An 18,639-nucleotide genomic window follows, 5' to 3' on the forward strand; every position below is an offset into this window, starting at 1 on the left:
TGCAAATCAGGTTGACACATTGCTTTATTGTTAACTAACGTAACGGTTCCACCATGTGAAGCAGCCAGTCGCCATCTGATTAAAGTTACATTATTACTCTCTTCTCTGTATACATCAATGATGTCGCTCTTGCTGCTGGTGAGTCTCTGATCCACCTCTACGCAGACGACACTATTCTGTATACTTCTGGCCCTTCTTTTGACACTGTGTTAACAACCCTCCAGGCGAGCTTCAATGCCATACAACTCTCCTTCCGTGGCCTCCAATTGCTCTTAAATACAAGTAAAACTAAATGCATGCTCTTCAACCGATCGCTGCCTGCACCTGCCCGCCTGTCCAACATCACTACTCTGGACGGCTCTGACTTAGAATATGTGGACAACTACAAATACCTAGGTGTCTGGTTAGACTGTAAACTCTCCTTCCAGACTCACATCAAACATCTCCAATCCAAAGTTAAATCTAGAATTGGCTTCCTATTCCGCAACAAAGCATCCTTCACTCATGCTGCCAAACATACCCTTGTAAAACTGACCATCCTACCAATCCTCGACTTCGGTGATGTCATTTACAAAATAGCCTCCAAAACCCTACTCAATAAATTGGATGCAGTCTATCACAGTGCCATCCGTTTTGTCACCAAAGCCCCATATACTACCCACCACTGCGACCTGTACACTCTCGTTGGCTGGCCCTCGCTTCATACTCGTCGCCAAACCCACTGGCTCCAGGTCATCTACAAGACCCTGCTAGGTAAAGTCCCCCCTTATCTCAGCTCGCTGGTCACCATAGCAGCACCTACCTGTAGCACGCGCTCCAGCAGGTATATCTCTCTGGTCACCCCCAAAACCAATTCTTCCTTTGGCCGCCTCTCCTTCCAGTTCTCTGCTGCCAATGACTGGAACGAACTACAAAAATCTCTGAAACTGGAAACACTTATCTCCCTCACTAGCTTTAAGCACCAGCTGTCAGAGCAGCTCATAGATTACTGCACCTGTACATAACCTGTACATACTGCACCCATCTATAATTTAGCCCAAACAACTACCTCTTTACCTACTGTATTTATTTATTTATTTTGCTCCTTTGCACCCCATTATTTCTATCTCTACTTTGCACATTCTTCCACTGCAAACCAACCATTCCAGTGTTTTTACTTGCTATATTGTATTTACTTCGCCACCATGGCCTTTTTTATATTTTTATTTATTTATATATATATTTTGTTTGCCTTCACCTCCCTTATCTCACCTCACTTGCTCACATTGTACACTGCTCAAAAAAATAAAGGGAACACTTAAACAACACAATTTAACTCCAAGTCAATCACACTTCTGTGAAATCAAACTGTCCACTTAGGAAGCAACACTGATTGACAATAAATTTCACATGCTGTTGTGCAAATGGAATAGACAAAAGGTGGAAATTATAGGCAATTAGCAAGACACCCCCAATAAAGGAGTGGTTCTGCAGGTGGTGACCACAGACCACTTCTCAGTTCCTATGCTTCCTGGCTGATGTTTTGGTCACTTTTGAATGCTGGCGGTGCTTTCACTCTAGTGGTAGCATGAGACGGAGTCTACAACCCACACAAGTGGCTCAGGTAGTGCAGCTCATCCAGGATGGCACATCAATGCGAGCTGTGGCAAGAAGGTTTGATGTGTCTACCAGGAGACTGGCCAGTACATCAGGAGACGTGGAGGAGGCCATAGGAGGGCAACAACCCAGCAGCAGGACCGCTACCTCCGCCTTTGTGCAAGAAGGAGCAGGAGGAGCACTGCCAGAGCCCTGCAAAATGACCTCCAGCAGGCCACAAATGTGCATGTGTCTGCTCAAACGGTCAGAAACAGACTCCATGAGGGTGGTATGAGGGCCGACGTCCACAGGTGGGGGTTGTGCTTACAGCCCAACACCGTGCAGGACGTTTGGCATTTGCCAGAGAACACCAAGATTGGCAAATTCGCCCCTGGCGCCCTGTGCTCTTCACAGATGAGCACATGTGACAGTCTGGAGACACCGTGGAGAACGTTCTGCTGCCTGCAACATCCTCCAGCATGACCGGTTTGGCGGTGGGTCAGTCATGGTGTGGGGTGGCATTTCTTTGGGGGGCCGCACAGCCCTCCATGGGCTCGCCAGAGGTAGCCTGACTGCCATTAGGTACCGAGATGAGATCCTCAGACCCCTTGTGAGACCATATGCTGGTGCGGTTGGCCCTGGGTTCCTCCTAATGTAAGACAATGCTAGACCTCATGTGGCTGGAGTGTGTCAGCAGTTCCTGCAAGAGGAAGGCATTGATGCTATGGACTGGCCCGCCCGTTCCCCAGACCTGAATCCAATTGAGCACATCGGGGACATCATGTCTCGCTCCATCCACCAACGCCACGTTGCACCACAGACTGTCCAGGAGTTGGAGGATGCTTTAGTCCAGGTCTGGGAGGAGATCCCTCAGGAGACCATCCGCCACCTCATCAGGAGCATGCCCAGGCGTTGTAGGGAGGTCATACAGGCACGTGGAGGCCACACACTACTGAGCCTCATTTTGACTTGTTTTAAGGACATTACATCAAAGTTGGATCAGCCTGTAGTGTGGTTTTCCACTTTAATTTTGAGTGTGACTCCAAATCCAGACCTCCATGGGTTGATAAATTTGATTTCCATTGATAATTTTTGTGTGATTTTGTTGTCAGCACATTCAACTATGTAAAGAAAAAAGTATTTAATAAGAATATTTCATTCATTCAGATCAAGGATGTGTTATTTTAGTGTTCCCTTTATTTTTTTGAGCAGTGTATATAGACTTATTTTTCACTGTATTATTGACTGTATGTTTGTTTTACTCCATGTGTAACTATGTGTTGTTGTATGTGTCGAACTGCTTTGCTTTATCTTGGCCAGGTCGCAATTGTAAATGAGAACGTGTTCTCAACTTGCCTACCTGGTTAAATAAAGGTGAAATAAAAATAAAATAAAATAAATTTGGCTAACCGGCATCCCACCATAAACACCGGCGCTTTAACTGCAAAACGAGCTTGCTGTCTACCTCATAGTTAAGATACTTAAAATAGGGATAATTTGTGACAATAACCAGCAACGCAATCTGGACAAAAGATTTACTATAGCTCAGACTACTACACGGTCAAAACAAAAATGTCGAGTCTTCGCTCGTTACCACAGCCACAAAGTCATGATTATGGCTAAACCCCGCCTATTTCTCTCATTGAAATATAATCATAACCACACTGCTAACAGTATGCCTAACCGTACCCGTACGAAGACCAAAAAGCTATTTTTTTGTTTTCAGAATTTTTTACGGCCATTTTGACTTTGTTCCTGTGGTAACTAGGGATATTGCTCAAATATAATGAACCTTCAAGGAGTTCACGCATGCTCAGCTGTTCACGTAGGGTGCGTTCGTATATTCGGTCTGGCTATTTATTCCAATTTCAGAGTAACTGATGACTTTACGAACGCTCAACACCCGTAGAATATGGCCGGTGTCAGTAAACGTCGGCAAAAAAACGTAATTAAATGGTTGCCAGCAGCACAGTTACAGACACCAACGCTCTGGATAACATGGAAACAGCCTAACCAGCTCTGCTAGGGCGAGTAAAGTAAAATGGTCAGAGTGAAGTGTTCTCTAATTTGTGTCTGGAAGTGGCTAGCTTGGGTGCTTGACTGCTGTTGTGTGGTCAGAACGCTCGAATCAACTCTACTCCTCAGCCAGAGCGTCCAGTGTACGCTCCGAGTACGAAACGCTCTGAATTTACGAAAGGACAATCTGACAACGCTCTGAATTTACGAACGCCCAGAGCGCACTCTGAGTGCACTACAGATTGAATTTACGAACACACCCGTAGCTAGCTACTAGTGGAGTAGACAGACAGCTGACCATGCATCCACAAAACTGAACATAAACTCGAGAGAGAATTATCCAGTCAAACCCAAACTAATGCAATTCTATAGCTATACGATCGTATAATTTAAACGTGATGTTTACATGCTAAGTTACACACGATTTCATTTCAATTTCACAGCACGACGCTAGCCTAAACGTCACATCCGGTCCCAACCGCCTGGCCTGGACTAAAAAGAACGCAATTCTTGTTCCTGAGACGTTAGTCAAAATAACTTTTTATACATTATATTATATTCACTGCACCATTCCGACAACTGATAGCAGTGATACGAATGTCAGCATCCTGCAAAGGTGAGGGTGACTCGCATCTCTGTTTCTGCTGGACAGATGAGTTTAGGGAGCGTCTGTGTAATGTCTGAAACGTCGAGGTGCGTAGCTAGCTAGGGGTATAGGCCTAACGTTAGCTAATAATGTATAAGTATTGCATTTGTCTGTGTCTAATCTTCAACTAATTCTATTTATTTGACTATTAAATTATTATCTCATATAGCCACATGTTGGTATATTTGAAACTGCTCAACACCCTTGTGCAAATGTCCCATAAAGTGAATATCTAGCTAATAATGCACTTCATCTGAAGTCTGGACTAATTTATACATTATGAATTGCTGATGATGCTATTGCATTTTCAAGAATGCTAATAGCCTAATGATATTAATATAAGTTACAGAAAATAACCTATTTTCTATCAGTTTTTCTGAATTTTCATCTGTTTTATGACCCTTTCAGCTGCATTACACTGAATCCAGTGTCCCTTGCAAGCAGCAATCTATTGTCAAGGGTGAGAAATGCATACGAAGGTGAGTAGCAACCATGCCCAACGGGTTTTGTCCTTTCTGAATGAGCAGAGGAGTCTCAGCTCCTTCTGTGATGCCAAGCTGACTGTAGGAGGAGGTGGGAGGGTGTACAATGCCCATCGCAATATCCTGGCCTGTTTCAGTGGGCGGTTCCAGGAGTCCGAGCCAACCACCACCATGGTTAAGGAGGTCTCCCTCCCAGAGGAGTTCCCCACTGATGGCCTGGAACTGCTTCTAGACTTTTTCTATACAGGGGAGTTAAACCTTGACTCTCTGAATCTGGAGAATGTACGACAGGCTGCAGACAGCTTATGTGTACCAGATGCGCTCGCACTTTGTCAGCAGTTTGCCACAGAAGGGACAGTTTCTCCAGAAGGACTGCAGTCTGCATGTCTTCTGAGACATCATTTTCAGCCAATCTCAGCTGTAACTTATGTGGAAACCAAGGTCACCCTAAAAAGAGGGAGGCCCCCTAAAAAAAGAGAGAGGCCCAAAAAATCCCAAACCCCTAGTAGTGGCTCAAGTAAGAAGGATCGTCTGGAAGCTACCGCCACCACAACTGCCATCACAACTCGCTCTGGGAGTAGGGTGAAGGCCTCCAGATGCCCGCTTGGAGAGGGCCCTGGTGTGCGTCTCCTGCTCCATGGGGAGACCACTAGCAGGGGGACTCCACCACTAGTTATTAGCCTAAAGGATAGGAGTGAAGAGGCTGAGGAGGGACAAAGCCTCCCTCAGCCTACAGATACAACAGAGGTAGGCTACAATATGTTACCTTATCCTAAAGTGTTAATGTAAGATTGAGTGTGGAGGGAATGTGCCTACAGATTTGTAGGTTTTATACTAGAACTATACAGTTGGCCTATACCTTACTACAAGCACTTAGGCTATAGCTACTATATGATGCATCAAATATTGTCTCCCAGTTGCAGGTGGATGGGCCAGAAGATGTGATGAATGACCGTAGAGATGATGATGATGATTCATTGTATTTGACAGGTAACAGATGTGTTCGGCAGCCTTGTACCAGATTTGAGCTACAAAGCTAATTCTCATCTGCAGCCTCTTGATGAAGAAGACTATGATGATGATGATGGCGGTGGTGGTGATTTGGTGGAGGGGGTAGCTGAGGACACTGATGAAGAGTATGTGCCCCATGCCCTGCCGTCTACCTCCTCCAGCCCCAAAGGCAGACGTAAAGGACCAACCAAAGCTGTCAATAAAGAGAACGGTGAACGGGCAGCCAAGGGGTCTACAAAGGGCTCTGTTCAGTGCCCCACCTGCAATAAGACCTTCCTCAGCAAGTATTACCTCAAAGTACACAACAGGTATATACATAACTGCTATCATATTGTATTGACTTTGCCAATCACCATGTCTATATTAAACCACCTTTGTCTTTACAGGTTTGTTCTATTTAGATAACTTATATTTTGCAAGAGAGACCTGAATAATGAAAAATACCAGTATTATTGAATGACTAGTGTGAATCGTGTGTGTTTTCTGTTCTTCCTGTGTTCCTCAGGTGTCATACAGGTGAGAAGCCCTTTCCATGCTCTAAGTGTGGGAGGAGGTACTACAGGAAGGAGAATCTGATGGACCACCAGGCCAGAAACTGCAACTGTGGTGAAAAAATAAAAGCGGTGAGTGACCAGCAGGACCAAGGCCTTGTTTACTAGGCATCAATAGGAAGGAAACTGAGCATAAAGGGGAGGGACTACCTTGACATTTTTTATTTATTGTTTTATTTATTTCACCTTTATTTAACCAGGTAGGCTAGTTGAGAACAAGTTCTCATTTGCAACTGCGACCTGGCCAAGATAAAGCATAGCAGTGTGAACAGACAACAACACAGAGTTACACATGGAGTAAACAATAAACAAGTCAATAACATGGTAGAAAAAAAGAGAATCTATATACAATGTGTGCAAAAGGCATGAGGAGGTAGGCAATAAATCGAATAATTACAATTTAGCAGATTAACACTGGAGTGATAAATCATCAGATGATCATGTGCAAGTAGAGATACTGGTGTGCAAAAGAGCAGAAAAGTAAATAAATAAAAGCAGTATGGGGGGTGAGGTAGGTAAATTGGGTGGGCTATATACCGATGGACTATGTACAGCTGCAGCGATCGGTTAGCTGCTCGGATAGCAGATGTTTAAAGTTGTTGAGGGAGATAAAAGACCACTGGCCTCCCGGGTGGCGCAGTGGTCTAGGGCACTGCATCGCAGTGCTAGCTGCGCCACCAGAGTCTCTGGGTTCACGCCCAGGCTCTGTCGCAGCCAGCCGCAACCGGGAGGTCCGTGGGGCGACGCACAATTGGCATAGCGTCGTCTGGGTTAGGGAGGGTTTGGCCGGTAGGGATATCCTTGTCTCAGTATGTAAATGTAATAAAATGTATGCACTCTACTGTAAGTCGCTCTGGATAAGAGCGTCTGCTAAATGACTAAAATGTAAAATGTAAAATAAAAGTCTCCAACTTCAGAGATTTTTGCAATTCGTTCCAGTCGCAGGCAGCAGAGAACTGGAAGGAAAGGCGTCCAAATGAGGTTTTGGCTTTAGGGATGATCAGTGAGATACACCTGCTGGAGCGCGTGCTACGGGTGGGTGTAGCCATCGTGACCAGTGAACTGAGATAAGGCGGCACTTTACCTAGCATAGCCTTGTAGATGACCTGGAGCCAGTGGGTCTGACGACGAACATGTAGCGAGGGCCAGCCGACTAGAGCATACAGGTCGCAGTGGTGGGTCGTATAAGGTGCTTTAGTAACAAAACGGATGGCACTGTGATAAACTGCATCCAGTTTGCTGAGTAGAGTATTGGAAGCTATTTTGTAGATGACATCGCCGAAGTCGAGGATCGGTAGGATAGTCAGTTTTACTAGGGTAAGTTTGGCGGCGTGAGTGAAGGAGGCTTTGTTGCGAAATAGAAAGCCGACTAGATTTGATTTTGGATTGGAGATGTTTGATATGAGTCTGGAAGGAGAGTTTGCAGTCTAGCCAGACACCTAGGTACTTATAGATGTCCACATATTCTAGGTCGGAACCGTCCAGGGTGGTGATGCTAGTCGGGCGTGCGGGTGCAGGCAGCGAACGGTTGAAAAGCATGCATTTGGTTTTACTAGCGTTTAAGAGCAGTTGGAGGCCACGGAAGGAGGGTTGTATGGCATTGAAGCTCGTTTGGAGGTTAGATAGCACAGTGTCCAAGGAAGGGCCAGAAGTATACAGAATGGTGTCGTCTGCGTAGAGGTGGATCAGGGAATCGCCCGCAGCAAGAGCAACATCATTGATATATACAGAGAAAAGAGTCGGCCCGAGAATTGAACCCTGTGGTACCCCCATAGAGACTGCCAGAGGACTGGACAACATGCCCTCCGATTTGAGACACTGAACTCTGTCTGCAAAGTAGTTGGTGAACCAGGCAAGGCAGTCATTAGAAAAACCGAGGCTACTGAGTCTGCCGATAAGAATATGGTGATTGACAGAGTCGAACGCCTTGGCCAGGTCGATGAAGACGGCTGCACAGTACTGTCTTTTATCGATGGCGGTTATGATATCGTTTAGTACCTTGAGCGTGGCTGTGGTGCACCCGTGACCGGCTCGGAAACCGGATTGCACAGCGGAGAAGGTACGGTGGGATTCGAGATGGTCAGTGATCTGTTTGTTGACTTGGCTTTCGAAGACCTTAGATAGGCAGGGCAGGATGGATATAGGTCTGTAACAGTTTGGGTCCAGGGTGTCTCCCCCTTTGAAGAGGGGGATGACTGCGGCAGCTTTCCAATCCTTGGGGATCTCAGATGATACGAAGGAGAGGTTGAACAGGCTGGTAATAGGGGGTGCGACAATGGCGGCGGACAGTTTCAGAAATAGGGGGTCCAGATTGTCAAGCCCAGCTGATTTGTATGGGTCCAGGTTTTCCAGCTCTTTCAGAACATCTGCTATCTGGATTTGGGTAAAGGAGAAGCTGGGGAGGCTTGGGCGAGTAGCAGCGGGGGGGGCGGGGCTGTTGGCCAAGGTTGGAGTCCCCAGGAGGAAGGCATGGCCAGCCATTGAGAAATGCTTGTTGAAGTTTTCGATTATCACGGATTTATCGGTGGTGACCGTGTTACCTAGCCTCAGTGCAGTGGGCAGCTGGGAGGAGGTGCTCTTGTTCTCCATGGACTTTACAGTATCCCAGAACTTTTTGGAGTTAGAGCTACAGGATGCAAATTTCTGCTTGAAAAAGCTGGCCTTTGCTTTCCTGACTGACTGCGTGTATTGGTTCCTGACTTCCCTGAACAGTTGCATATCGCGGGGGCTCTTCGATGCTATTGCAGTTCGCCACAGGATGTTTTTGTGCTGGTCGAGGGCAGTCAGGTCTGGAGTGAACCAAGGGCTATATCTGTTCTTAGTTCTGCATTTTTTGAACGGAGCATGCTTGTCTAATATGGTGAGGAAGTAACTTTTAAAGAATGACCAGGCATCCTCAACTGACGGGATGAGGTCAATATCCTTCCAGGGTACCCGGGCCAGGTCGATTAGAAAGGCCTGCTCGCAGAAGTGTTTTAGGGAGCGTTTGACAGTGATGAGGGGTGGTCGTTTGACCGCGGACCCGTAGCAGATACAGGCAATGAGGCAGTGATCGCTGAGATCTTGATTGAAGACAGCAGAGGTGTATTTGGAGGGCAAGTTGGTCAGGATAATGTCTATTAGGGTGCCCATGTTTACGGATTTAGGGTTGTACCTGGTGGGTTCCTTGATGATTTGTGTGAGATTGAGGGCATCTAGCTTAGATTGTAGGACTGCCGGGGTGTTAAGCATATCCCAGTTTAGGTCACCTAACAGAACAAACTCTGAAGCTAGATGGGGAGCGATCAATTCACAGATGGTGTCCAGGGCACAGCTGGGAGCTGAGGGGGGTCGGTAGCAGGCGGCAACAGTGAGAGACTTATTTCTGGAGAGATTCATTTTTAAAATTAGAAGTTCGAACTGTTTGGGCATAGACCTGGAAAGTGTGACAGAACTTTGCAGGCTATCTCTGCAGTAGATTGCAACTCCTCCCCCTTTGGCAGTTCTATCTTGACGGAAAGTGTTATAGTTGGGTATGTAAATCTCCGAATTTTTGGTGGCCTTCCTAAGCCAGGATTCAGACACGGCAAGGACATCAGGGTTGGCAGAGTGTGCTAAAGCGGTGAGTAAGACAAACTTAGGGAGGAGGCTTCTGATGTTGACATGCATGAGGCCAAGGCTTTTTCGATCACAGAAGTCAACAAATGAGGGTGCCTGGGGACATGCAGGGTCTGGGTTTACCTCCACATCACCCGAGGAACAGAGGAGTAGTAGGATGAGGGTGCGGCTAAAGGCTATCAAAACTGGTCGCCTAGAGCGTTGGGGACAAGGAATAAAAGGAGCAGATTTATGGGCGTGGTAGAATAGATTCTGGGCATAATGTGCAGACAGGGGTATGGTGGGGCACGGGTACAGCGGAGGCAAGCCCAGGCACTGGGTGATGATAAGAGAGGTTGTATCTCTGGACATGCTGGTCTCAATGGGTGAGGTCACCGCATGTGTGGGAGGTGGGACAAAGGAGGTATCAGAGGTACGGAGAGTGGAACTACGGGGTCCATTGCAAACCAAAACAATGATAACTAGCCTGAACAACAGTATACAAGGTGTAACGGATGTGAAATGGCTAGCTAGTTAGCGGGTACGCGCTACTAGCGTTTCAATCAGTTACGTCACTTGCTCTGAAACCTACAAGTAGTGTTCCCCTTGCTCTGCAAGGGCCGCGGCTTTTGTGGAGCGATGGGTAACGACGCTTCGTGGGTGACTGTTGTTGATGTGTGCAGAAGGTCCCTGGTTCGCGCCCGTGTCGGGGCGAGGGGACGGTTTAAAGTTATACTGTTACAAAGGCATATTGATATTTGAGAGAGACATACAGTAAGGCATAAAGTGATTGCAGGTCTTGATTGGGAGAGCTAGCTAAAACAACAGGTGAGATAACAGCAGCTAGTCAGCTAACACAGCAACAGCAGGTAAAAATGGCGACGACTAGGCAGAGAGGGTCGGATTAACTACACACAGAGCCTGAGTTAAAACACAGAGCCGACAGATAAAACACAAATAAACAGAATGGAGTACCGTGAATTAATGGACAGTCCGGCAGGCATCAGCTATGTAGCCAAGTGATCATAGTGTCAAGGGGGCAGCCGTAGATGGAGCAGGGAAGCCGCCACTAAGCTAGCACGCGGCGTTTAAAGTTAGTAGCCCGGGGGGTGGTCTGCTCAGACGGAGGCCGGTTGAGGGCACAGCGGATGGGGTATTCGTCTGCAGACCAGACGTGGTCGTGTCGACAGAGAATCCAAGCCGGATGGCGATGGCGAAAGAGAGGTTGTAATTGTAGAATTGTGTTTGCTAACTGGTGCTAGCTTCGTGGCAGTGGCGCTAGCTGCGCTAGCTGTGCTAGCTGCAAGCTAGCTGTGAGGATCAGAAGTAGTGGCTCAGGGATTACGGCAGGAATCCGGCGTTGTTGTCGAGAGACAGTCCGATGCTGGTAAATTGGTGAGTAATATCCAGGCTAATAACAGGGCTGGTGTCTGTGCAGAAGGTAAAAGCTGCTAGCAGCGGCTAGAAATGACTAAATAGCTTGTAGCTGATTAGCTGGTTAGCTACTGGGGGTTCTTGAATGTGTTCCAAAGTTAAAATGTCCAATAAGTAAGTAGCCTTGCACAAGCCTTGGCTAATGCAAGCTGGAAAGGCTTATATGGCAGGAGCCGATCTCCTGTTTGTGTAGCGTGAGGCAGCTTGATGTACAAGTACACCTCCTGGACCGGACGCTAGTCTATCGCAGGGCCTTACCCCCAATCTCCTTAATGTTAAGTGCCAAGCGGAGACTCATCAGGTCCCATTTTTACTCTTTGGTATGACTCGGCCAGGGATTGAACTCCCAATCTCAGGATGAACATTCTAACCCCAAGGCCACTGACTTGTCCAATAGGAAATACCATAAATGATACAATGCTTTAGGTTTCCCCTCATGTACTGTATGTGTGTATTCTTGTTTTTACTACAGGTACACAACTGCCTTCAATGCCACATGTCATTTGACAGATTGGGGGATCTACGTCTGCACACGGTCTCCCATACAGGGGAAATGCCCAATAAGGTCCAGTACCTACCACAAATTATTATTATTATTTTTTAAATGTAACCTTTTATTTAACTAGACAAGGCAGTTAAGAACAAATTCTTATTTACAATGACGGCCTACCGGGGAACAGTGGGTTAACTGCCTTGTTTAGGGGCATAATGACAGATTTTTACCTTGTCAGCTCGGGGATTCGATCCAGCAACCTTTCAGTTACTAGCCCAACGTTCTAACCACTAGGCTACCTGCCGCCCCGATACACAGTACTGTGAACATGCCATTAATTGACATTGTAAGACTTATCACTGGTGTATTTTGTATCAAACTCATATTGACTCATCGCTTGATGTTGTATCTTTTTCAGTGTACGTCATGCTCGGAACAGTTCATGCATAAAAAAGATTTAAGAAGTCATGAAATCAAAATCCACGGTGCACCCAAACCACATGCAGTAAGTCTCTCTCTCCTTTGTGTTAATTGGTCGGCTTTTTCATGTATTCAATCCTTTATTCCTTCTGCATTATTGTCAAGATTTATGACTGCTTGCTTGCTGATCACCTTCTAACCTGTGATAATACTTTTTCCCACAGTGCTCTCTGTGCAGCAAAGCATACCTGTCTAAAACAGAGCTGCGTCTGCATGAGGCGTCCAAGCATCGCGGCGAGAAGCTCTTTGTGTGTGAGGAGTGTGACCATCGAGCCTCCAGCCGACACGGCCTGCAGATGCATATCAAAGCAATTCACAGGTGGGGCTGAGACTGGCCATGGTAGTGGAAGAGGGGTTTGTTACCATGGGGGAGCTAGAATGTTTGACTCAGCCTTACTGTCGTGTGACGTGTTAAATAATGTGACGTCCCTGTTTGTCTTAATTTCTCAGAAACGAGCGTCCATTTGTGTGTGAGTACTGCAACCGTGCGTTCACCCAAAAGGCTAACCTTAACATGCACTTGCGGGTTCACACTGGAGAGAAGCCCCATCAGTGCCACCTCTGTGGGAAGACCTTCCGGACACAAGGTAACAACTTCCTCCTGCCCGCCATCCTCTCACTAGGCCCTGTAGATGGCAGAGTAGGACAAACCCATTTCTAACAACAAACGTAGCTGCTCAGATCATATGTTATGATTTAGTCTCATAGTAATCGTTTAGATACACACCGGTTCTGTCTCACAGACTAACACAAACTCTCACATTAACATCCAGTGTGCTTTCACACTGTCTATTCCAATGCTCAACATTGTGCTTGTGCCAATGCTTATGTCTGTTCATTGTGTGATTTCAGCCAGTCTTGACAAGCACCACCGCACCCACACGGGAGAGCGTCCTTACAGCTGTGAGTTCTGTAACCAGCGTTTCACAGAGAAAGGACCAATGCTCCGCCATGTTGCCAGCAAGCACCAGGAGGACCGCCCTCACTGTTGCAAGATATGTGGCAAGACCTTCAAGGGTGAGAATGGCCACATGAGATCGTGGCACCACAGTTAAAATATATTTATTTCCTGTCATGTTGAGTTTACAAAAAGCTTTGTAGTACTAAGATCTTTGCCTAAAACAGGCTTAAGATTATTTATTTAATATTTTATTTACCGTAATTTCCGGACTATAAGCCGCTACTTTTTTCCCACGCTATGAACCTCGCGGTTTATACAATGACGCGGCTAATTTATGTTTTTTTTTTTTTTTCACAAGATTCATGCCGCCAAAAAACTGAGCACCGTCACATAATGTGACGTAAATCGAGCGCGCTCAAACTTGCCATCATTCTGATTACGGTAGTCATTTTGTCACCTTCATCATGGCAAAGACACGGAGAAATGCATATGATGCAGCTTTCAAGTTGAAGGCGATCGATCTGGCTGTTGGAAAAGGAAATAGAGCTGCTGCACGGGAGCTTGGCCTTAATGAGTCGATGATAAGACGTTGGAACTGTGCAGATCCGACTGAAAGCCAAAACAATCGCCACCGCAATGAAGTTTGACTTTCTTGGTAGGCTACTGTTTACTGCTATTTATTTTTTATTTTTGTTACAAGCCGTGTTTCGTTAAAGCCTATTTATTTTTGTTACAAGCCGTGTTTCGTTTAAAAGCCTATTTATTTTTGTTACAAGCCGTGTTTCGTTTAAAGGCTGTGTAAAGTTCATTTGTTTCAATGTACCGGTAGGCACTTGCGGCTTATAGACATGTGCGGTTTATTTATGTACAAAATACATATTTGTAAAAAATTCAGTGGGTACGGCTTATATTCAGGTGCGCTTAATAGTCCAGCAATTACGGTAGCCTTTATTTAACTAGGCAAGTCAGTTAAGAACAAATTCTTATTTACAATGGCGGCCTACCCCGGCCAACTCCTAACCCGGACGACGCTGGGCCAATTGTGCGCCGCCTATGGGACTCCCAATCACGGCCGGTTGTGATACAGCCTGGAATCCAACCAGGGTCTGTAGTGACGCCTCTAGCACTGAGATGCAGTGCCTTAGACCGCTGCGCCACTCGGGAGCCATTATCATAGTGCTACAAAATGTTTGGGAATCTCACACCTAATCAGTAGATTGCTTCCAGAAGTGATTCCATCCCGACTTCAGTTGAACAAGACAAGTTTGCCATATGTTTTCTTATTGTCTTGTTTACTCCGCTATCCGCCAGCCATCGAGCAGCTCCACGTACATGTGCGTCGCCATCAGGGCATGAGGAAGTTTGAGTGCGAAAAGTGTGGCTACAAGTTTACCAGACAGGTAGGCCATGCATTTCCAGTGTGCTAGCTTGGTTCTTCAAATTTCATGCACGCCTACTGCTCACCCAGCCACTGAGGGGATCATTAAATTTGTATTCAATTTATATGAACGCTGAAGTCTCCTCTTTTTTTCCAGGCTCACTTACGGCGTCATGTTCAGGTCCACACCCGTACAGAGAACTACAATCCACGGGAGAGAAAGCTACGGAACCTGATAGTGAAGGATGTGGGGTTGCCTGATGAGACTAGCCCCTCACAGATACCACCCACTGAGAAGGAGACACCCGAGGGGCCAGCGCCTGTCTCTGGACCCAGTGTCCCAGTCTCTGTTCCTGTCTCTGGACCTATACCTGGACCTGGAACTGTACTAGGAGCCAGTGACATCCTCAGGGTGGTGATCCAGCCCCTTACAGAGGAGGTGGTGTCCAGCCAAGGGCAGATGGAGGTGGGCTTTAACCAGGACCAAGTGGGCTTTACCCAGGTTGGGGTGGCACAGGGACATGGCCAGGTGGATGTGATGTCCATCAGCCAGGGTTTGACTTTGGCGGGGCATAGCTTCAATGTGACAGATGTGATGGAGCAGACTCTCCTGGTCGCAGATTACCCCATCCCTGAGACCACAGTGGAGCTGGAGGACATACAGGAGGATCCTCCTGCTAAGAGCAAGGCCTGAGGACTAAGAGCAAGGCCTGAGGACTAAGAGCAAGGCCTGAGGACTAAGAGCAAGGCCTGAGGACTAAGAGCAAGGCCTGAGGACTAAGAGCAAGGCCTGAGGACTAAGAGCAAGGACTAAGAGCAAGGCCTGAGGACTAAGAGCAAGACCTGAGGACAGGACAGACTGGTTAGTATCTCACACCACTAGACATTCTCATTGGAGAACACTAGAGCAGCTTGAGTACTGCAAGACTTCAAGAACTCCCAGTGTGGCTACTCGCTCTGCTCTGCAGTCGAAGCATTCCTTTAATTTCAGTCATTATTGTAACCATGTTTTCTGTCTAAATTACTGTACAGAAGAACTGGTTCCCACTCAGCCCAGTAGATGATGAACCCCTCAAGACATTCCCCTACTCTGTGGACATCATATTCATTTTGCCTGTGCATTGGGTCTGACAATGTAATATAAGTTGGCTTAGGTTTTATGAAGTTTGTTGTGTTTTTACACAATTTGATGAGATAAGGCAATAGGTCAGGTTGTGAGAAGTGAATGTAAATCAATGGGATTGTCTTGCATCAAGTCAAACGGTAAACAGAATAAAGTGGCAGTCCTGCCTGCAGTTTTATTGTAATCACACTGTAAGGATGACCTCACTACAGTATACAAACAACGCAAATATGAAAAACTGTTTGGACAACACAAACAACTTGTATGAAAACTAAGAAAACACACAACCGAATGGAATTACAGTAAGTAAACAATACTAAAATTAACTTTAGTCAAACACATGTTGCATGAATAAATTGAGAATGTGTTACCACCTCCAGTTATCATAACAGCGGTTGTCACCGGTATCTATCTTCATATGTACCTCTGTCTCCTGTTGCACTAGGAAAACACACTAACATTATATGAACTAACACTACAAATACATTTTCATAAATAAAACTAAACCATTCTAATAAAATATTAAAGCATCTATAATAAAATAAATGTACCTTGAAAGAAAATATGACCAGTACTTCATGCAGGCTAGATTGGTAGTCGTGCCAATTAGGTGTAAACAGTCAGTCTGGCTGAGGGAGAGCAAAACGGTGATCAGCATCTGATAATCTATCATATCAATAGAACAGGGACACATCTATTTAATCTATCACTTTGATGTGGTTTTAGCAACCCAGTCCCAGTTGAATCACATGCTCTGATTCCATCCTACGGTTCCATAGTTGTACAGCACTGGACAAGTCTCCAGATTAATTTCTCAACCGTTATCAAAGCTGGTTAGTGCTGGAAAACATTGTGGTGGTTGTATTAGCTTTTGGAATGTATGGGGTCATGCCACTGATTATGAGCGATAATGTTGGCTCTCACGCTAAACAACCGGAAAGTGGAAAACAACTCTGTAGTTAGTTGATTAAGTAAGATAAAAAAATAAAAGATATACAGTTGAAGTCGGAAGTTTACATACACTTAGGTTGGAGTCATAAAAACTTGTTTTTCAACCACTCCACACATTTCTTGTTAACAAACTATAGTTTTGGCAAGTCGGTTAGGACCTCTACTTTGCGCATGACACAAGTAATTTTTCCAACAATTGTTTACAGACAGATTATTTCACTTATAATTCACTGTATCACAATTCCAGTGGGTCAGAAGTTTACATACACTAAGTTGACTGTGCCTTTAAACAGCTTGGAAAATTCCAGAAAATTATGTCATGGCTTTAGAAGCTTCTGATAGGCTAATTGACATAATTTGAGTCAATCGGAGGTGTACCTGTGGATGTATTTCAAGGCCTATCTTCAAACTCAGTGGCTCTTTGCTTGACATCATGGGAAAATCAAAAGAAATCAGCCAAGACCTCAGATTTTTTTTTTTGTAGACCTCCACAAGTCTGGTTCATCCTTGGGAGAAATTTCCAAATGCCTGAAGGTACCACGTTCATCTGTACAAACAATAGTATGCAAGTATAAACACCATGGGACCGTGCAGCCGTCATACCGCTCAGGAAGGAGACTCGTTCTGTCTCCTAGAGATGAACATACTTTGGTGCAAAAAGTGCAAATCAATCCCAGAACAACAGCAAAGGACCTTGTGAAGATGCTGGAGGAAACGGGTACAAAAGTATCTATATCCACAGTAAAACGAGTCCTATATCGACATAACCTGAAGGGTCGCTCAGCAAGGAAGAAGCCACTGCTCAAAACCCACCATAAAAAAGCCAGACTACTGTTTTCAACTGCACATCGGGACAAATACAGTGGGGCAAAAAAGTATTTAGTCAGCCACCAATTGTGCAAGTTCTCCCACTTAAAAAGATGAGAGAGGCCTGTAATTTTCATCATAGGTACACTTCAACTATGACAGACAAAATGAGAAAAGAAAATCCAGAAAATCACACTGTAGGATTTTTTATTAATTTATTTGCAAATTATGGTGGAAAATAAGTATTTGGTCAATAACAAAAGTTTATCTCAATACTTTGTTATATACCCTTTGTTGGCAATGACAGAGGTCAAATGTTTTCTGTAAGTCTTCACAAGGTTTTCACACACTGTTGCTGGTATTTTGGCCCATTCCTCCATGCAGATCTCCTCTAGAGCAGGGATGTTTTGGGGCTGTTGCTGGGCAACACGGACTTTCAACTCCCTCCAAAGATTTTCTATGGGGTTGATATCTGGAGACTGGCTAGGCCACTCCAGGACCTTGAAATGCTTCTTACGAAGCCACTCCTTCGTTGCCCGGGCGGTGTGTTTGGGATCATTGTCATCCTGAAAGACCCAGCCACGTTTCATCTTCAATGCCCTTGCTGATGGAAGGAGGTTTTCACTCAAAATCTCACGATACATGGCCCCATTCATTCTTTCCTTTACACGGATCAGTCGTCCTGGTCCCTTTGCTGAAAAACAGCCCCAAAGCATGATGTTTCCACCCCCATGCTTCACAGTAGGTATGGTGTTCTTTGGATGCAACTCAGCATTCTTTGTCCTCCAAACACGACGAGTTGAGTTTTTACCAAAAAGTTCTAATTTGGTTTCATCTGACCATATGACATTCTCCCAATCTTCTTCTGGATCATCAAAATGCTCTCTAGCAAACTTCAGACGGGCCTGGACATGTACTGGCTTAAGCAGGGGGACTCATCTGGCACTGCAGGATTTGAGTCCCTGGCGGCGTAGTGTGTTACTGATGGTAGGCTTTGTTACTTTGGTCCCAGCTCTCTGCAGGTCATTCACTAGGTCCCCCCGTGTGGTTCTGGGATTTTTGCTCACCGTTCTTGTGATCATTTTGACCCCACGGGGTGAGATCTTGCGTGGAGCCCCAGATCGAGGGAGATTATCAGTGGTCTTGTATGTCTTCCATTTCCTAATAATTGCTCCCACAGTTGATTTCTTCAAACCAAGCTGCTTACCTATTGCA

General features: G+C 45.7%; 1 protein-coding gene across 2 annotated transcripts; it reads left to right on the forward strand.

Annotated features, from left to right (window-relative positions):
* Window positions 1-4,075: 4,075 nt before the first annotated feature.
* LOC120059163 (telomere zinc finger-associated protein-like) lies at window positions 4,076-16,232 on the forward strand. Of its 2 annotated transcripts, none has more exons than XM_039008004.1 (11): window positions 4,076-4,207; window positions 4,646-5,466; window positions 5,710-6,038; window positions 6,236-6,353; window positions 11,764-11,856; window positions 12,203-12,289; window positions 12,429-12,583; window positions 12,715-12,851; window positions 13,117-13,281; window positions 14,477-14,565; window positions 14,701-16,232. In XM_039008004.1, the coding sequence occupies exons 2-11, from the start codon at window positions 4,705-4,707 to the stop codon at window positions 15,235-15,237; spliced, it is 2,472 nt and encodes an 823-aa protein (XP_038863932.1). In that variant the 5' UTR covers window positions 4,076-4,207; window positions 4,646-4,704; the 3' UTR covers window positions 15,238-16,232. The 2 variants fall into 2 exon arrangements, with proteins under 2 accessions (XP_038863932.1, XP_038863933.1); XM_039008005.1 differs by having other exon boundaries at window positions 4,646-4,716; window positions 14,701-16,230.
* The last annotated feature ends 2,407 nt before the right edge of the window (window positions 16,233-18,639 follow it).

This window comes from Salvelinus namaycush, chromosome 14, assembly GCF_016432855.1.
Source record: "Salvelinus namaycush isolate Seneca chromosome 14, SaNama_1.0, whole genome shotgun sequence".
NCBI lineage: Eukaryota > Metazoa > Chordata > Actinopteri > Salmoniformes > Salmonidae > Salvelinus > Salvelinus namaycush.

What these genes read in the sequence shown, in the direction of transcription:
- LOC120059163 (XM_039008004.1), top strand. Translation starts at nt 4,705, where the DNA reads ATGCATACGAAGGTGAGTAGCAACCATGCCCAACGGGTTTTGTCCTTT. An exon ending in TACCTCAAAGTACACAACAG is followed by an intron (nt 6,039 to 6,235) that starts GTATATACATAA and finishes TGTGTTCCTCAG; the next exon opens with GTGTCATACAGGTGAGAAGC. An exon ending in GTGCACCCAAACCACATGCA is followed by an intron (nt 12,290 to 12,428) that starts GTAAGTCTCTCT and finishes TTTTTCCCACAG; the next exon opens with TGCTCTCTGTGCAGCAAAGC.